The following is a 15,222-nucleotide window of genomic DNA, read 5'->3' on the forward strand; positions in this document are numbered from 1 at the left end:
AAGAATGGAGTTGCCGTATAAAATGAAACAAGGTTAAGTTAAAATAATTTCATGAAAAAATTAAAAAGATTGTATTATGTATATGTGTTTGGCCAATCAAAAAATTGCTCACGTTAATTCGTTCTTGATATGTACCCATTATCCAATCCGTAATTGAAATTAATTAATACTAAATATAATTGAAATGAGATATATGTCAGAATTAAAGCAAAATAAAACATACTAATAGTTTGATAGATCGAGTAATAAGATAGTATATGTAACTCTTTTTTTTAAGCACATATAGTTTGAGATTTTGCGACAACACTCAAAGCGTGCAACCGAACTTGACACTAAATGAAATTTTAGCACCCAGAAGTTGACTCTATATATGAATAGCGTATCATAACAATAAAATATTCAGTATAATATAAAGACAATAATAATAAAATATATTAAAAATCAAATACGTAAATAGTGAAAAAACTTATATGAATTAAGTTTGTGAGGAAATAAATAAATGAAAGACCATTTAATAAAAAACATACAAGCAATATTGGTATAACCATCGAGTGGACAAATTTTAGAAGCAACAGTATTTACGTAGGGCCATAAGATAGTAGTATATATAGAGTGGATAAATTGCAATGCATGTGGTTACCTTTCGCAGATCATATCTGGATTTTCTAGTACACATGGCATGATATGGATCTAGCTAACTACACATCACATTGTAATAATTCTCAAAATAATTCATTTTATTTATTCCATAAAAAAAAAAAATCCAATAAGGAAATTAAAAGTTTCTTCGATATATATATCAACATTGCATAATGACGATCTTAATTTTGTTACATATACTGTTTTCATTTACTATGGAAATTAAAGGGTGGCTAGCTGCAAACACTTGTAAACAGAAATGTAATTAGATCCAAACTTATTGGATCTAATTATACAATTAATTAATTAATTAATGATCTAGTGCGGTAAACTAATTTCATCAAGATCATCTAGTGATAGAAAAACTTCATCCAAGCATGATAGCTCCGGTCCATTATCATCATCATCATTATCATAATTGTGTTCGTATACACGACAGATTACCCATCCACTATAGTCCTGGAACCAAAAAAAAAAAATTAATTCAAAATAATATTGAATTATGTGAAAAATGAATATATATACTTACAATTTTGGAACGGGTTCTTCTTTTAGAAGATGAACGACTACTTCCAGAAGAAGATTCAGAATTAAGACTGAATTCTTGCATTACCCAATTTGTTTTGACACCTTCTGGTAGCTCACCTAGATAAAAAGCATAATATTTCTTCATACCAACATTATTATTACTGTGACCAGTTGAAAATATTGGTTCATCAACTCCTAATGATTTCCAATATCCATTTTCAGTGATTCTACTCTGTGTTCTCCTGCTATAGAAATACCATTTATTTCCTTCTACCATTGCTTTTCCTGCACAACATAACTAATGAAATGATGAAAGCAAATAATTATATTATTTATAAAAACTCTAAAAATGAAAGAAAATTATGTACCATCTAAGTCCCAAGGATCATAAGGGTAAAGATTAAGATCAGGAATGACATCAGGATGGCAAGGTAAAAGAGCAGCTTTGCGTTGAAGAAAATGAACAACTAATTCTTCATCTGTTGGGTAAAATCGAAATCCAGGTGGCAACTTCACATTACTATCTCCCATTAAATTTGAAAAATGATTGATATACTATTTAATATGTATTTTTGGTAGAGTAGAAGGATATGGAGGAACTCAGATATTTATACACAAAGATATATAATGGAGAGTGTGTTTAATTTTAGGGAATCATCATAACCATACTGTGTTTTGCTTCAAACAAGGTTTTGCTTTATTTTTTTAACAAACAAAAAACAATAGTAATAACTAAATCAAATATTTGAGTGGCGGCTCTACTCCAAGGCGGCGGGTGCCTCTACCTATTTATCTCATTCTTTGGATCCAAAACCAATATAATGGGACCTCCTTCTATTCGATTATGACATCAGCTTTTTGGTACATCGAACCGATCGGACCGTTTCATTCTTAACTAAAATTTTTGAATTTGATAATTAATTATTTAGTCAAGAGTTTTAATGTAAGTTTCAAAGACCAAGTGAAATACTGAAAAGAAAAATACTTTCTCTGTTTCATATTAATTATCGTCCACCTTATTATAGTTATTTTCTAATGTGTAAACAAAATTGTAAATTTATTTACTTTCCTATGTCACAATTTATGATACCTTTTATTTTTCGAAAGTTAAACAGTTAAAGTTTGATCGGAGATTTGTGCATGAAATTTCTAAATTTTTTAAAATGAAGTTTATATTATTTATAAACGACACAAAGAGATATTATAAGTTATAATAATTGTTAATTTAAAATATTTAGAAAATTTTAAAATAAATTTATTTAAATTTCGAAATTTAAAAAGTGCTTGAGACGGAGGCAGTACATATTTTTGACTTTTTCAAAATGTTTGTTAATCCTTGGGCTAGACCTAATATGGTAGGACATGACTTCAGAAACAAGGTGATTATACTGTACTTACAAAATGATTTGTATATAATCTATATATTATGTGCAGCTCACTACTATTGGAAGATCTAAAATTTTATCTGATTAAATAATGAAATATTGATGTAATTTTCTAAGATGTATCTTGTCGATCAATCTTTTGTAATTTAAAACAATATATCGTGTTACAACTTGAGTTTGACTTGTAGATGCAACTTGTTGAAATCTTACTTTCTTAGGTACACTACTTGGTTGCCAATAGAACAGTGATGGTGATAATTCATTAAGAATAGATTTGCCTACACATATTCCATAATACATTTATGCTTATCTTCAATGTTTATTTGTGAATGTAATTATGGGATTTCATGTTCTTTGTATATGTCAAAAAATGGTTTATGATGAATAGTCTCCATGTAAATAATGTCGGTAATTTTATTCAGATGATGAATTGTATTTTTTTTTTAAAATTACAAATAAATCAGTCATGTTATAAATTTATGATTTTACTTATACAACCAATAAAGTTAAATAATCATATTACATAGTTTAGTAAAAAAAAAGTTATCTATTATTGTTATATGTTCAATTTTCTTAATTTTTAATATATACAATCTTTTAAAACTTTTTAAAATAAAATGGTGAATTTGTCAAAAGACTTTATAAGGAAACGTGACGATGAGTACTTGAGTAGTTAAACATTAACATTTACTATTGTTTTGTTTATTGATGTTGGGGATATATGAATACCAAGACCAAAATGAATGGTTTCTGGATTACAACAAAATCGGGGTCACATTATTTAGTTTAGTCAATCCTTAGAAGATGCAAATCAAAATTATAAAACAAAATTTGTTTACCTCTTTTTACTTGGTCCCTAAAATAGATATACCTATTAAGTAATTTCTTAAAATAATTGAGTTCTTGGTTTTGCTTTTCTTTCTTTTGTGTAATGAAAAAATAATCAGATTGTTATTCATGAGAATGGATTTGGATAAAGTTAACAAGTATTACATTTATCTTGGTCCCATTAGTTAATCTCAATGTCTCTCATTTACATATCTAATTTCTCCAACCAATTGTATATTAAAAATCATGATCATTAAGAATAATGTTTTTTTATAATATTCTTTTTCCTTTGATTATTGTTGATAATTAATGTTTAAGAGACTAAATATCAGGTTCATGGACTAATTATCCAACAAATTGATACTCTCTCTAGTACTTCTTAAATGACAATAAATGTTTAATTTCACATAATGATATTGTTATTTATTTAAAATTAGTTCCAGTTAGTTAGTGTTAGGTTAGACATTTGTTTTTAATATATTAAGTTGAATGTTGATGTAAAAAACTTTATTTATCAATATGAAGATTTGAATTGGTTAATTCAACTTTCTAAAATATTCTTAATAAAAAGTAGATAATTTTTTCTAATAATGTTCAATATTATTTCAAGTGCATAAAATTCACTATTAAAATTTGTTGGGATATCTTTATTTAGTCTTACCCTTGAGTCACCTTTAATGGTGTATCTATCTTCAAATTTTGAATTCTACTCAGCTCTAATCAATTATAAATAAATGTTGACACATTTTTTTATAATTCAAAATAGATGAATTTTCGTAATATCATTATTTTTAAAAATTATTTTTTTTAATAGGCTTTTAAACTAATATAATATGTATTTAAAGGATGTGAAATACTCCAACAATTCATTTATATCGGAGAGAACACCTTTTTGTAAGATTGCACAAAATTTCGTGCGAAAGAATCTTTCTTTTTCTTTTTCTTTTTTATGTGGTGCGCCCATGCCACAAATACAATATAGGTACTGTGCAAGGCATTATTATTGGATTCTTCTGATGGACAAGTTTGTGCATTCAAGAATGTGTCCATGGGCATATATATAGCTAAACTGCTCTGAGTTATGATGGCAGTAAGTAATAATGATAAAAGAAGACTAGCAATTCTTCAAACAAGACAGTGACCTCTTCCTTTTTCACCTTAAAAATTACTGTCATTGTGAAGAAAAAAAAATGTACACCTCACAATATGGCCCTTTTGTTTTGGTCATGCTCTCTGTTTGGTATAAATCCAATTAATTGGAAGCTGATTAATGATCTCCTGCCTTCATTTTCGTGATAATTATATAGGATGTCTCTTTCACCACTTTGGGATATACATATATTACAACTTGCTTAGACGAGCACGGTACATATAATTGTCACTCGCTATATTAAAATTTAAAAAGCATGAATACTAATTAGGATTGTAATATAGTAATAAATACTCTTTTAATTTTAATTGAAGATTTCATGTTTGAATGTTGATGTAAGGTCATTTTTATTAAAAAAAAAATTAAAAATTACATTCAGACATTGAAATAAATATATTTAGGCAATTATATTATTAACAAAGAGTCAATTGTAAGGCAAGCGTCTATAATACACATGATCTAGGTAATATTATATTAAAAAAAAGAGATAGGTAACCTATTGGCATAGGTCAAACTTTGTTGACTATGTAAATATCAATATATATTCCATAGTTCTTTTTTTTTTTTTTTACTTACGGTAGAAATATTAGTTAAACTTATTGTCTTTTTGTGTGTGTGTGTTGGAGGGGGGGGGGGTTGTTTCTTGAATAGATTTAGCACAAGTAATCCAAAGAAAACACCATAATATCTATGTTAGTACAAAACCTAATGTTTTGATGTTATGATAATTATAATTACCTATAATTCGGTGAGATATTTAAGAAAGAAATACATAATGATTTTAAAGTTTAGACAAATACTTTTAATTTGACTAAGACTAATAAATATTCTTTTCCAAATTGTGACAAATAATAATTATCTCAAACAATTTATGTGGGAAATAAACATCATTACAAAGATTAATGAAAAGTTAACCAACGGTGCACTCAAGAATCATTCTTATACTTGTGCGTGTGTTAAAAAAGAAAGAAAGAAAGAGCCGTAATAGAATTTTGAAGTGATTAAATCTCTAGTTGTGAAGTGTGAACAAGTGATGACTACATTGTTGTGTCATTTCTTTTTTATAAAAAATAATTTATTTTCTTTGTATAATTCGTGGAGGGCCACTTTTTTTTTTTTTTTTTGAGTGTTAGTGGCAAGAAGCAAACTCTATCTTTATCCACGAAACTTCATAATGTGATGTGCTTCACTTTTTGCCTAACTATATGGATTGATCATCACTTGCATTCTTAAGATAACCAATTACTTAATGGAGCTTTCGATTGGGATAATACGAAAAATTTGTTACAACTCCAATAATAGAAACTATTGGATTAGATTAGATCATACTCTTTTTATTTTAATTTATTTACTGTATGATTATGATTTAACATAAATTTTATTAAAATAAAAAAATATTTAAAATCTTGTGATTTTAAATTAAAAAATGTATAAACACACTAAACTATATATTAATTTTGTGATTTTAAGAATATAACGCGATAATATAAATTCGAGAAAAAAAAAAGATATACCACAAAATATAAAAGAGTTGAGAATTGAAGGTTTCTGTGAAATGAAAAAAACGGAGCCACGTGGAGGCTGAAAATATCATAGAGTACTACTTTTTTTGTGTGGGGTTTGGAATAAGAGAGCACGAACCACCAGTTGTCGTTTTTAGGAAATTGTGTTCTGTTTTAAACTATTTGACATGTGTGTTTTTATATTTTTGAAATTCGATTAATTTGATTATTGGATAAATAAGTTTATTTTCAAGGAAAATACTTTTTATTAACGATTATTTCATCTAAAAGACTCTAATTTGAGAGCGGAAACATATTAGTAATTTTCACCTTATGGCATGTAATTATTTTTTAGTTTTTGAATATTTAAAGAGAAGTATAGACAAATGAAAGGAACCAAAAAAAGAATAATTGTAAGAATTTGTAGTGTAGAATGTGGATAAGCTAACTAAAGATGGAACTGCAGCCAGCATTATCTTCATCTTATCTTCAGTACATCCACCAAATCACTCATAAATCATGGGCCATACCCACTTACTACTTGGGCTTTCCCTTTCATGGGCTTATTATCTGGGTACTCAGGCCCATATACTCAATTCACACCATGCATCAAACTTTAGCACTCTATATTAACGTGTTTATTTATTGCTGCTAAAAGTTGTTCTTGCTGTAGTGAGGATTTGTATGTAGATGAACATTGTCTCATTTTTCCTTAAATACTAGTTAATTAGTTCGTCATAGTATTATTCTTGTCCTTTGCTTTATGTGACTATTATCTATTGTTTCTTGTACCTTGATTATCGTAGTATTTTGTTATACTTATGCTCCTTTTTCCAAATGATTTTATCATGTTCTTTATATTATTTTGTCATGGCTTCTCCACTTCGTCATTTCCTTTTTGATCTGCTTCTAATTGCTTTTCCTTGAGCCGAGGGTTATTGAGAACAATTTCTCTACATCCCAGGATAGAGATAAAAGTCTATTATGTATACATTATCCTCCACATATGCCAATCATGAGATTACATCGAGTGTGCTGTTGTAAAATATGGTATGATTTTAAATTCATGTTTTGTCCATGTAACATGTTAAATTTTCAGGTGACAAAAATAATGAGTATTCCAGTGAGTGTCTCATCCACAGAAAGTTCACTACTTCTTCATTTTCTTAATTCAGAGTTTTAATAAATTCACTTTAGACCAAATAAACTCTAAGACTCCACTAATCAAACACTTAACTCACATAAAGTATCTATAATAAATAAGGATTGTTGTATAGGAGAGCACTTGCATGAACACATATATGATATGGTTCACATTTCTTATTTCAGTAATAGATAGCATAATTACATTACATCAGCTGATCCACCAAGAAAATTATTACTAGCAACTAACCAAAAAGAAAAAAAGAAAAAAAAATGTCCACCAAATGGAGATATTATGAATAGAGATTCTGAAGCCAAAATAAGGAATAAAACAAATAACAATTACAGGTTACAATATTATACCCTAAAGTATTTAACAGAGAGGAGTCTCACAAAACTGATACAAACATTTATACAGAGTTCCAAAGAGAAAACTGAATACTAGTTCATGAGAGTAGAAATCACAAATTTATTGTCTTCCCACAGCAGAGTGAACATATTTCACATTATTGCATTTTTCAGGTTTCCCCCAAGCAAAGTCATTAGGCCACCACCATGAACTCTGCCCTCTGGGACAACAAACTCAAAGTTGCTGTTTGTGTTGCTTCTTCCAATCCCAAGGTTGATGCTTCTGTCATCCAGCTTCTCTGAACAAGTTAGTGAGGCCTTCATTGACAAGGGTACCAATACCTGTGGTGGTATAAGTAGCTGCCGTTCAGCTGGCTTATTGAGCGAATGAACTGAATCTGATACCATGCTCACCATAGACGAAGAACGATTGTTCTCAAAAGTGCTCTTTATAGGGGAGGCAGCAGGGACCAGTCCATGGAAAAGTCCTGGTCCAATCATGCCTCCTTTATTCGTATTCCTCCCATGTAACAAGCTGCTATGAGCAGCACATAGCCCTCCTCTGCCCCTAGCAAACTTCTCGCATTTCCCCTCTCCCCAGCTGCAACGCTTACCACCACCATGAGCCTTGCAAAAGTCGGTGCTACCTTGAGCACTCTTTTCGCAGTTTTCAAACTTGCAGCGTTTCCCTCCTCCATGCCTAACACAACAATCAGTACGCCCTCGAGCACTCTTGGTGCATCCTGGAACAGAACACCTCTTCCCACCACCATGGGCAACACAAAAGTTTGTGCCTCCGTGTACACTTTTGGGGCAGATACCACCACCATCAAAGAGACACCGCTTTCCACCCCCATGTGCTTTGCAAAGAGGTGTACTCCCTTCAGCTCCTTTGGTGCAGCCAGCAAAGATGCAACGCTTTCCACCACCATGTGCTTTGCAGAACAAAGTGCTCCCCTGTGCACCTTTTGAACAACTAGGGAATTGGCAACGGCGTCCACCACCATGTGAAATGCACAACCCAACTTTACCCTCAGCACTACGGGTGCATCCTTCCACATTGCACCTCTTACCTCCACCATGCTTGATGCAAAGGCCTGACTTGCCACGTGCTGCTCTAGTGCAACCTTGAGGAAAGCCACAACGCCTTCCACCACCATGTGCTATGCAGTAGTCGGTCTTACCTTCTGCACTTTTAGTGCATCCCAAGTGTTCACACCTCTTCCCTCCTCCATGGGCCTTGCAGTATGCAGTCCTACTCTCGGAACCTTTGTTGCATCCAGGTTTCTGGCATCTCTGTCCTCCGCCATGCCCAATGCAGAGACCTGTCGCTCCTCGAGCTCCTTTGCAGCATCCTGGAAACTTGCATCTCTTGGGATTGGTCATCTTGCGTGAGGATGTAGCCATTGTCGTTGGTTCAGAGAGGTTACTCATTGAGTAGTCAGAGATACAAGAAGGCTCAGAGCTCAGCTCAGGGAGATGGAAATGGGATTTTGCACCCAGCTCTGAAACTTCCTTATTTTGGAAGGATAGTTGGCTGTTCTCAATTCTTGGAGCCAAAAGAAGTGAAGGCATGTACCCACCAGACTTCTTGGCTGATGTTGAACCTTCGTCCAGGATAGGGACCGTCGGCCTTTTACCATCCGAAGACAGCTGATCGATATGATGAGGTGCACCAGCAGTACTCTGAGTGATAGCCGAAAAGTCAAGTGCATTAGAAATTTCACCGGTGCTCCCTGAGAGGCCAAGTTTGAGGATAGAATCACTCTCAGAGAATTGTCCCTGATTCAACAAGGCTGTAAACCCTTTATTTTTACTAGATCCACCAGGATAATAGTCGTTAGAACATATTGTAGGTGTTGGCCCCAAACCAAGGACCAATTTACATCCATCATCAATAGCATTCTGTTGCATAACATGGCTTCCGCTATTGGTTCCACTACCTCCAAATCTGACACACTCATTTCCTCCATAACCAAAGCAATCTAATCTTAATGTAGTATCACTCCTTGTGAGATCAACATCTGGAACACGGTACATTTTGTTCTTATTAGGATCAATGGATGTGATCATACTACACACAGAAAACGTTGACCTGAAAAATAAAACACAAGTAAATAATCTTATCACATATTGATAGAGAAACTCATAAATCAGAACAAAGCAAGTAAGTAAACTAAGTCCTAATGAGTTACCTCCTCCACTCACAAATCCTGATGTGTCTGCTCGATCCATTTTATCTAATCTTGTAGAGGGGCATCAAGGGCTGTTTAATGCTCTTATATAGTAATAAGACCAAAGCAGGTTTCGGGATTAGAAACTGATGACAGAAGATACCAAAAGAGAATAGCAGATCATGTCTTTCAGTAGAAATCTTAGTTTAATAACCTGAAAAAGAAAAAAAAAAAACAGAAAACGGCACGTCAGAATTCCTCAATGGCTAAGAAATGGGAGATGGGAAGGCATATTTGGCTGAAGCATAATATCAACAATCACAAGCAATATCTATACCACCATGAAGATCCATAAAAGATCTAAAAGAATAAATAGACAGAAGGCAGTATTTCTAAATTATTTGCTTCTCTTTATTTAACATACCAAAAAAGAAAAGTTGCATCCTACATAAATCAAAGTTAACAATAAAAAGTGCAGTTTGACCTTCAAAAGTTAAATGGGAGCAAAAAAATTTCGACGGAGGACACTGGTTGTAATGGTTGCGAAAATAAAAGGGAAAGAGAAACAGAATCATTCAAGAACCAACAGGAAAATAGAGGTAGAGAAGGATGATCTTTAGAAAATTAGATAAGAAGTACTAGCAATATTATAAATAAGGTCATTTGCTTGAGGGGAACTACAGCCTAAAAAATTTCAGCAGTGTGCAAAACTAATTCATAGAATCAAAACTGAAGATAAATCTAAAATTATTGTATAACGAGCTCAGCATATATGTCATCCAAGCTATCCGATCATTAGCAACTGATCTATGATCACCGATAGTGACAATTACAAGGCAGCAATTAATTCAATCTGGACCATAAATAGGCAAAAGGTTTGGCAAGAATGTTTAAGAATCCATATATTGATTTAATGATGTCAACAGGTACCATTAGTGCTGTTAAGAAGAGTGTTAGACACCGATTTCTTGAATTACAATCAAGATTTCTAAAATAATGCACACAATAATTATGATATATATACTTCCGTAATTGAGGTAAAATCACAAGCACTGAAAATGTTACGAAATGGATAATCTTAATCTGACTATTTAAACAACTCCGTAATATTGAGCAAAAATAGTTGGGGATCATTAGATGTATTTAATAGTCTTAAGATTGAGTGTTAAGGTAATCATTTTTTCTTGTTTTAATCAATAGCCTATTTCTCAGCACTGGCATCAATCCTTCTATGTCATGCCTGTAAAGATGTTAGAGAACAATACTTATATCATCTCAGAACAAAGATCCTTCAAACCCCGGTTTCTGTTGTCTTTATTTATGCCTTCTATTCAATTTCTTGTTTTCTTTCCAGTAAACTCAAACCCTATATGTATGTTAAGAAATCTACTAAATATGTACAATTACTAAATTTAGAAACTATTATCTCAGATAGTCAAGTTGGTTTAGTAGCATCTCGAACCCATAAAGTTCAAATCTTGAATTCGACTCTGCTTTGGGGTTGACCTAGCTTTAACTTCAAGAACTAGCAACCCCCTATTTCAAACCTAACAACAATAAACCCAGAGTAATCACTGTAGGATAGATTGTACGCAAACCTTACCCCATACTTCCCTATTTCCAAAATCATTCTTGAAACTCCCCTGTCAAAAACAAATTATGCTAAACTGGATCTATAGCAGAAACTCCAAAAGGATTTACACAAATAAAAAAAAATCAGATTCAAAACTTAGGCCAAAGACAAACAATACTACCATGTTAAGCAAACAAGTAATTTTAACAACACATAAAAGAAAACTTTCCAATTAAATAGTTTTGGGATTAATTACACAGCAAAAAAAAACAAATCTTTCATAATTACGAGAAGAATAAAAAAAATTAGTTTTTCTAGTTGTAATAAAAACGCAAAAACAGGGTGTATGTGAAAGAAGTTGAGAAAGAAAAGAAAAAAAAAAACAGAACAAAAAAGAGAGCTACTGTAAACAGAACAAGAAAGAGAGCATTTATGAGTAAAATCAAAATAGAATTATGAAGCAGTAAATTACAGGTACCCATTAAAAGGAGATTGAAAGAATTAAAAAAATAAAGAAATAAAGAAAATACCCTTTAGAAGTCAGATTTCCATGACAATTTCAAGAATCAAATTGAATAAAAGCCACCATTTTTTTCAGAATTGAGTATTCTTCTTATTCTAGAAAGAGAAACTGAACCTTTTTTGTGCTCCCACAAAGTGGAGAGTATAAACAAAAGACAAAGAAAGAGAGAGAACAATAATTAGGAGTAATATGTTTTGATAAATACAACTAAATTAAATTCATATTCTGCTCCATTCACCTCTTATTAATATTTCATCATCATCATCAAGCTTACACCCCATTGGCCAATGGCTTCTTCTTATTCAATTTTCCATTTTTGCCCTTTACCATGAAGAGCAATATAATTTATTTTAAATTATAAATTACTTAAAAAAGTAATTGTCCCGCTATCCTTTTGAATTCGCACAAGATCACAAATTACATAGGAGAGATAATCCACACCAGGTACACTAGATAAAACACTCGCTCCTATGCAATAGCTCGCAAACCACATAGGAGAGGTAAACCCGCACCAGGGTGACGAGCTCGACCCAAAAGACAAAATCTCTTGCTTTCGCTGGCAGGGATTTCGAAGTTCAGACCTCCAACATGAAAGTACCAAGCTCAAACCATTGGGTTACCCCGAAGTATATTTATCATCTTAATTTAGTTGTACTTTTGGTACACGTCCATATTTTTCAAAACAAAATACATTAGTAATGAGTATTATTTTCTAAATGGGTTCGAAATGCATCGCTTGTATAGAAAGTTTGTTTATTTCTATGTTCAATATTTATCTTTGTGTTTTGTTGATACATTTTTTATCATAATTAGAATGTTATAATTTCATATATTTTTTTATTATAAAATAAAATTAAATTTATAAATAATCAATTAACTAATATACTAAAATTTTACTTATTGTTTTGAATATAAATTTTATTTAAGAGCGAGAGATGTCAATTAATTTTGTTTTTGGTTTGTTGTGATGGGCTTTACCGTCAATAGCAGAGCAACTGTATGGACGGTTTTAAGTTAAGGGGCCATGGATATGAACGTTGCCTACTTTTATTTGAGAGAGACATGAGATTAATTTACGAATTTGTCCTTATTGAAGTTTACAGATGTAGCAGAATATAAGGGTGGAGCTGTCATTTTGAATGAAACTTTATAATTTGTAGGTCATATTCAGATGACCTAAGCATTGTCAGTGGAAATAAGTGGCCTATGTTAAATTGTCGTGTCATACCCCCTAACCCCACACGCCAAAACAAAAAATAAAAATGATTTTAACTGAAAAAATCTATAAAAGCTGTGGGTTGGCACAGTACTACGGTTTATAGTTAGCGGCTCATGACACACGCAACTTCTTCCCATATTTTTTTTCGGAGTTTAATTAAATTTAAATTGTATATTATTATTTATTAGCAATAACTTTTAAGGAGTGTTTCCAATTAATCAACATGTTAAAGAATTTTATAGTTTAAAATGTGAAAACAAAATGCGATAAACTATGTTATTTATACCCGATTAAAATAATTTATATATATATACAATAGATATTGAATTTCCTTCATTTGTCTGTTTATATAAATGTTAAACCCTCTTATTGAAAATTTTAGTTTCGCCTGCTCGGACGATCCACACTATCAGCTACGGAAAAACAAAAGGAGTTTTAATGGCTCCGCTTATGATTACGCAAGTATTATTATTTTGTTTACCAATTAAAGGCCTAATAGTTTGAAAAATTCTTTTAAAGGACAAATTATTTGTATGACGTCAATGACACAATTAAAGGACAAATAATTTTAAATAATTGTGGCACGAGCCTTCCTCAATCCCCATTCGCTGCATCTGCATACACTTGATAATTGGAATCTACTTTTTTTTTATTATTATTATCGTGCACATTAAAAAACAAATTTTAAATAATAAATACTATAATTATTATATTATAAAATTAAAATAGAATTAGTAATATTTTTTTTATTTTTACCTAAATTAAAAATAAATTGAAGGGGGTATTTTGAGTACTAATAAGAATTCCATTTCTCTCCCTCAATTATTGTGGATTCCAAGAATGTAATAAACTTGTGTTGGGTATTAGATCCACATTTTCTTTATTCTTATCCAAGTTAGACCAATAGGATTCTATATATGTTTTTGGTGACATAGTTTGCATTCAACACTCGAATGTAATACACCTACTTACAAAATTATTTACTCCGTCAGTCTAGTATTATTTATCACGGTTTTTAATTTTAGAGTTAAATTATAAAAACTTTAATTAATATTTTAAGATGAATTTTTTCATTATATTAATATACAAAAAATTATAATTTATAATACTTTTCGTATAGTTTTAGAATATCTAACTTTTGTTTAAAATATCGAATTAATATAATCTAATTTATCTTTGAAAATTAGTCAAATTGACTTTTGATAAACGCAACATGACAAACAATTTCGAACGGAGGGAGTAAATGAGATACTTATTCAAGATGTTGCATCATCGATGGTAAAAATGTAGGAATTATATCTGTGTCATGAGACTCACACGAATACAATAAGCTTTAATTTTATTGCATTGAATCGAATCATTCTATATTATATATGATTTTTTGAAAATTCATTTCGTTAAGCGAATTGAAATATTTCAAAACACTTACAATATTATAGAGTAGGTTTGGTTAAAGGAAGATTAGGAAAGATAATACTCTTTATTTTCGTTTATGATGAGTAATATCATCTCAAATTATTGTTGGGTTTTATTTGCCCTAAATTTCTTACCATAAATAGGTTTTCCTTTAAGGAAAAGGTTTTGAATTGACTAATCCTTTTCTTGTAGGAAAAGGTTTAGCACTCTATAAATAGAGGCATGTTCCTTCTAACTTAATCAGCATTCACAATGTAGTCTTAAGGGCTTTGAGAGTTTTGGTTAGGGGGAGAATTTATGGGTCACAAGCTTGATACGTTATCACTTGTGTGAACCTCCCATGTATTCCGAGTGATTTGGTTGAGGTTGTTTCCCTCTGTATTTTGTACTCTCATATTTATAGTGGATTGCTCATCTCCTTTGTGGACGTAGGTCGATTGACCGAACCACGTTAAATCTTTGTGTCTTTTGGTATATTTCTCGTTGTCTTCTTACTCGTGGTCTTTCGAGGTTTGCGTTGCTAGCTTCCGCATTTACACCTGCTTATTTTCGGTCCTAACAAGCTGTGACGAAAAGATGAAACTGAAAATCTAACAATAAAGAACACCAAGTTTAACGTGAAAAAACCCTTCAAATCGAAGGTAAACACCACGGGATCGACAAGATCCGAATTGCTTCACTATAACAATAAGAGGGTTACAAATATTCTTCTAATGGCTACACAACAAGTGCCAAAAGAGAACAAACAATAGCTACACCAACAAAAGATAAATAGAAAGAAACACCACCCAAAC

At 31.4% G+C, this 15,222-nt stretch overlaps 2 protein-coding genes across 2 annotated transcripts; both read right to left on the reverse strand.

Moving 5' to 3' along the window:
• Positions 1 to 767: 767 nt before the first annotated feature.
• On the reverse strand, positions 768 to 1,948 carry LOC107027209 (NAC domain-containing protein 104). Its single transcript, XM_015228392.2, has 3 exons — positions 1,536 to 1,948; positions 1,169 to 1,452; positions 768 to 1,098 (listed from the first exon to the last, which is right to left on the reverse strand). Exons 1-3 carry the CDS (start codon positions 1,696 to 1,698, stop codon positions 958 to 960), a joined length of 588 nt encoding a protein of 195 aa, XP_015083878.1. The 5' UTR covers positions 1,699 to 1,948; the 3' UTR covers positions 768 to 957.
• Positions 1,949 to 7,451: 5,503 nt separating this feature from the next.
• LOC107006063 lies at positions 7,452 to 12,010 on the reverse strand. The gene is made up of 3 exons (XM_015204714.2): positions 11,801 to 12,010; positions 9,719 to 9,911; positions 7,452 to 9,618 (listed from the first exon to the last, which is right to left on the reverse strand). The coding sequence occupies exon 3, from the start codon at positions 9,594 to 9,596 to the stop codon at positions 7,677 to 7,679; it is 1,920 nt and encodes a 639-aa protein (XP_015060200.1). The 5' UTR covers positions 9,597 to 9,618; positions 9,719 to 9,911; positions 11,801 to 12,010; the 3' UTR covers positions 7,452 to 7,676.
• Between the last annotated feature and the right edge of the window lie 3,212 nt (positions 12,011 to 15,222).

The sequence above is a fragment of the Solanum pennellii genome, chromosome 1, assembly GCF_001406875.1.
Source record: "Solanum pennellii chromosome 1, SPENNV200".
NCBI classification, from domain to species: Eukaryota; Viridiplantae; Streptophyta; class Magnoliopsida; order Solanales; family Solanaceae; genus Solanum; species Solanum pennellii.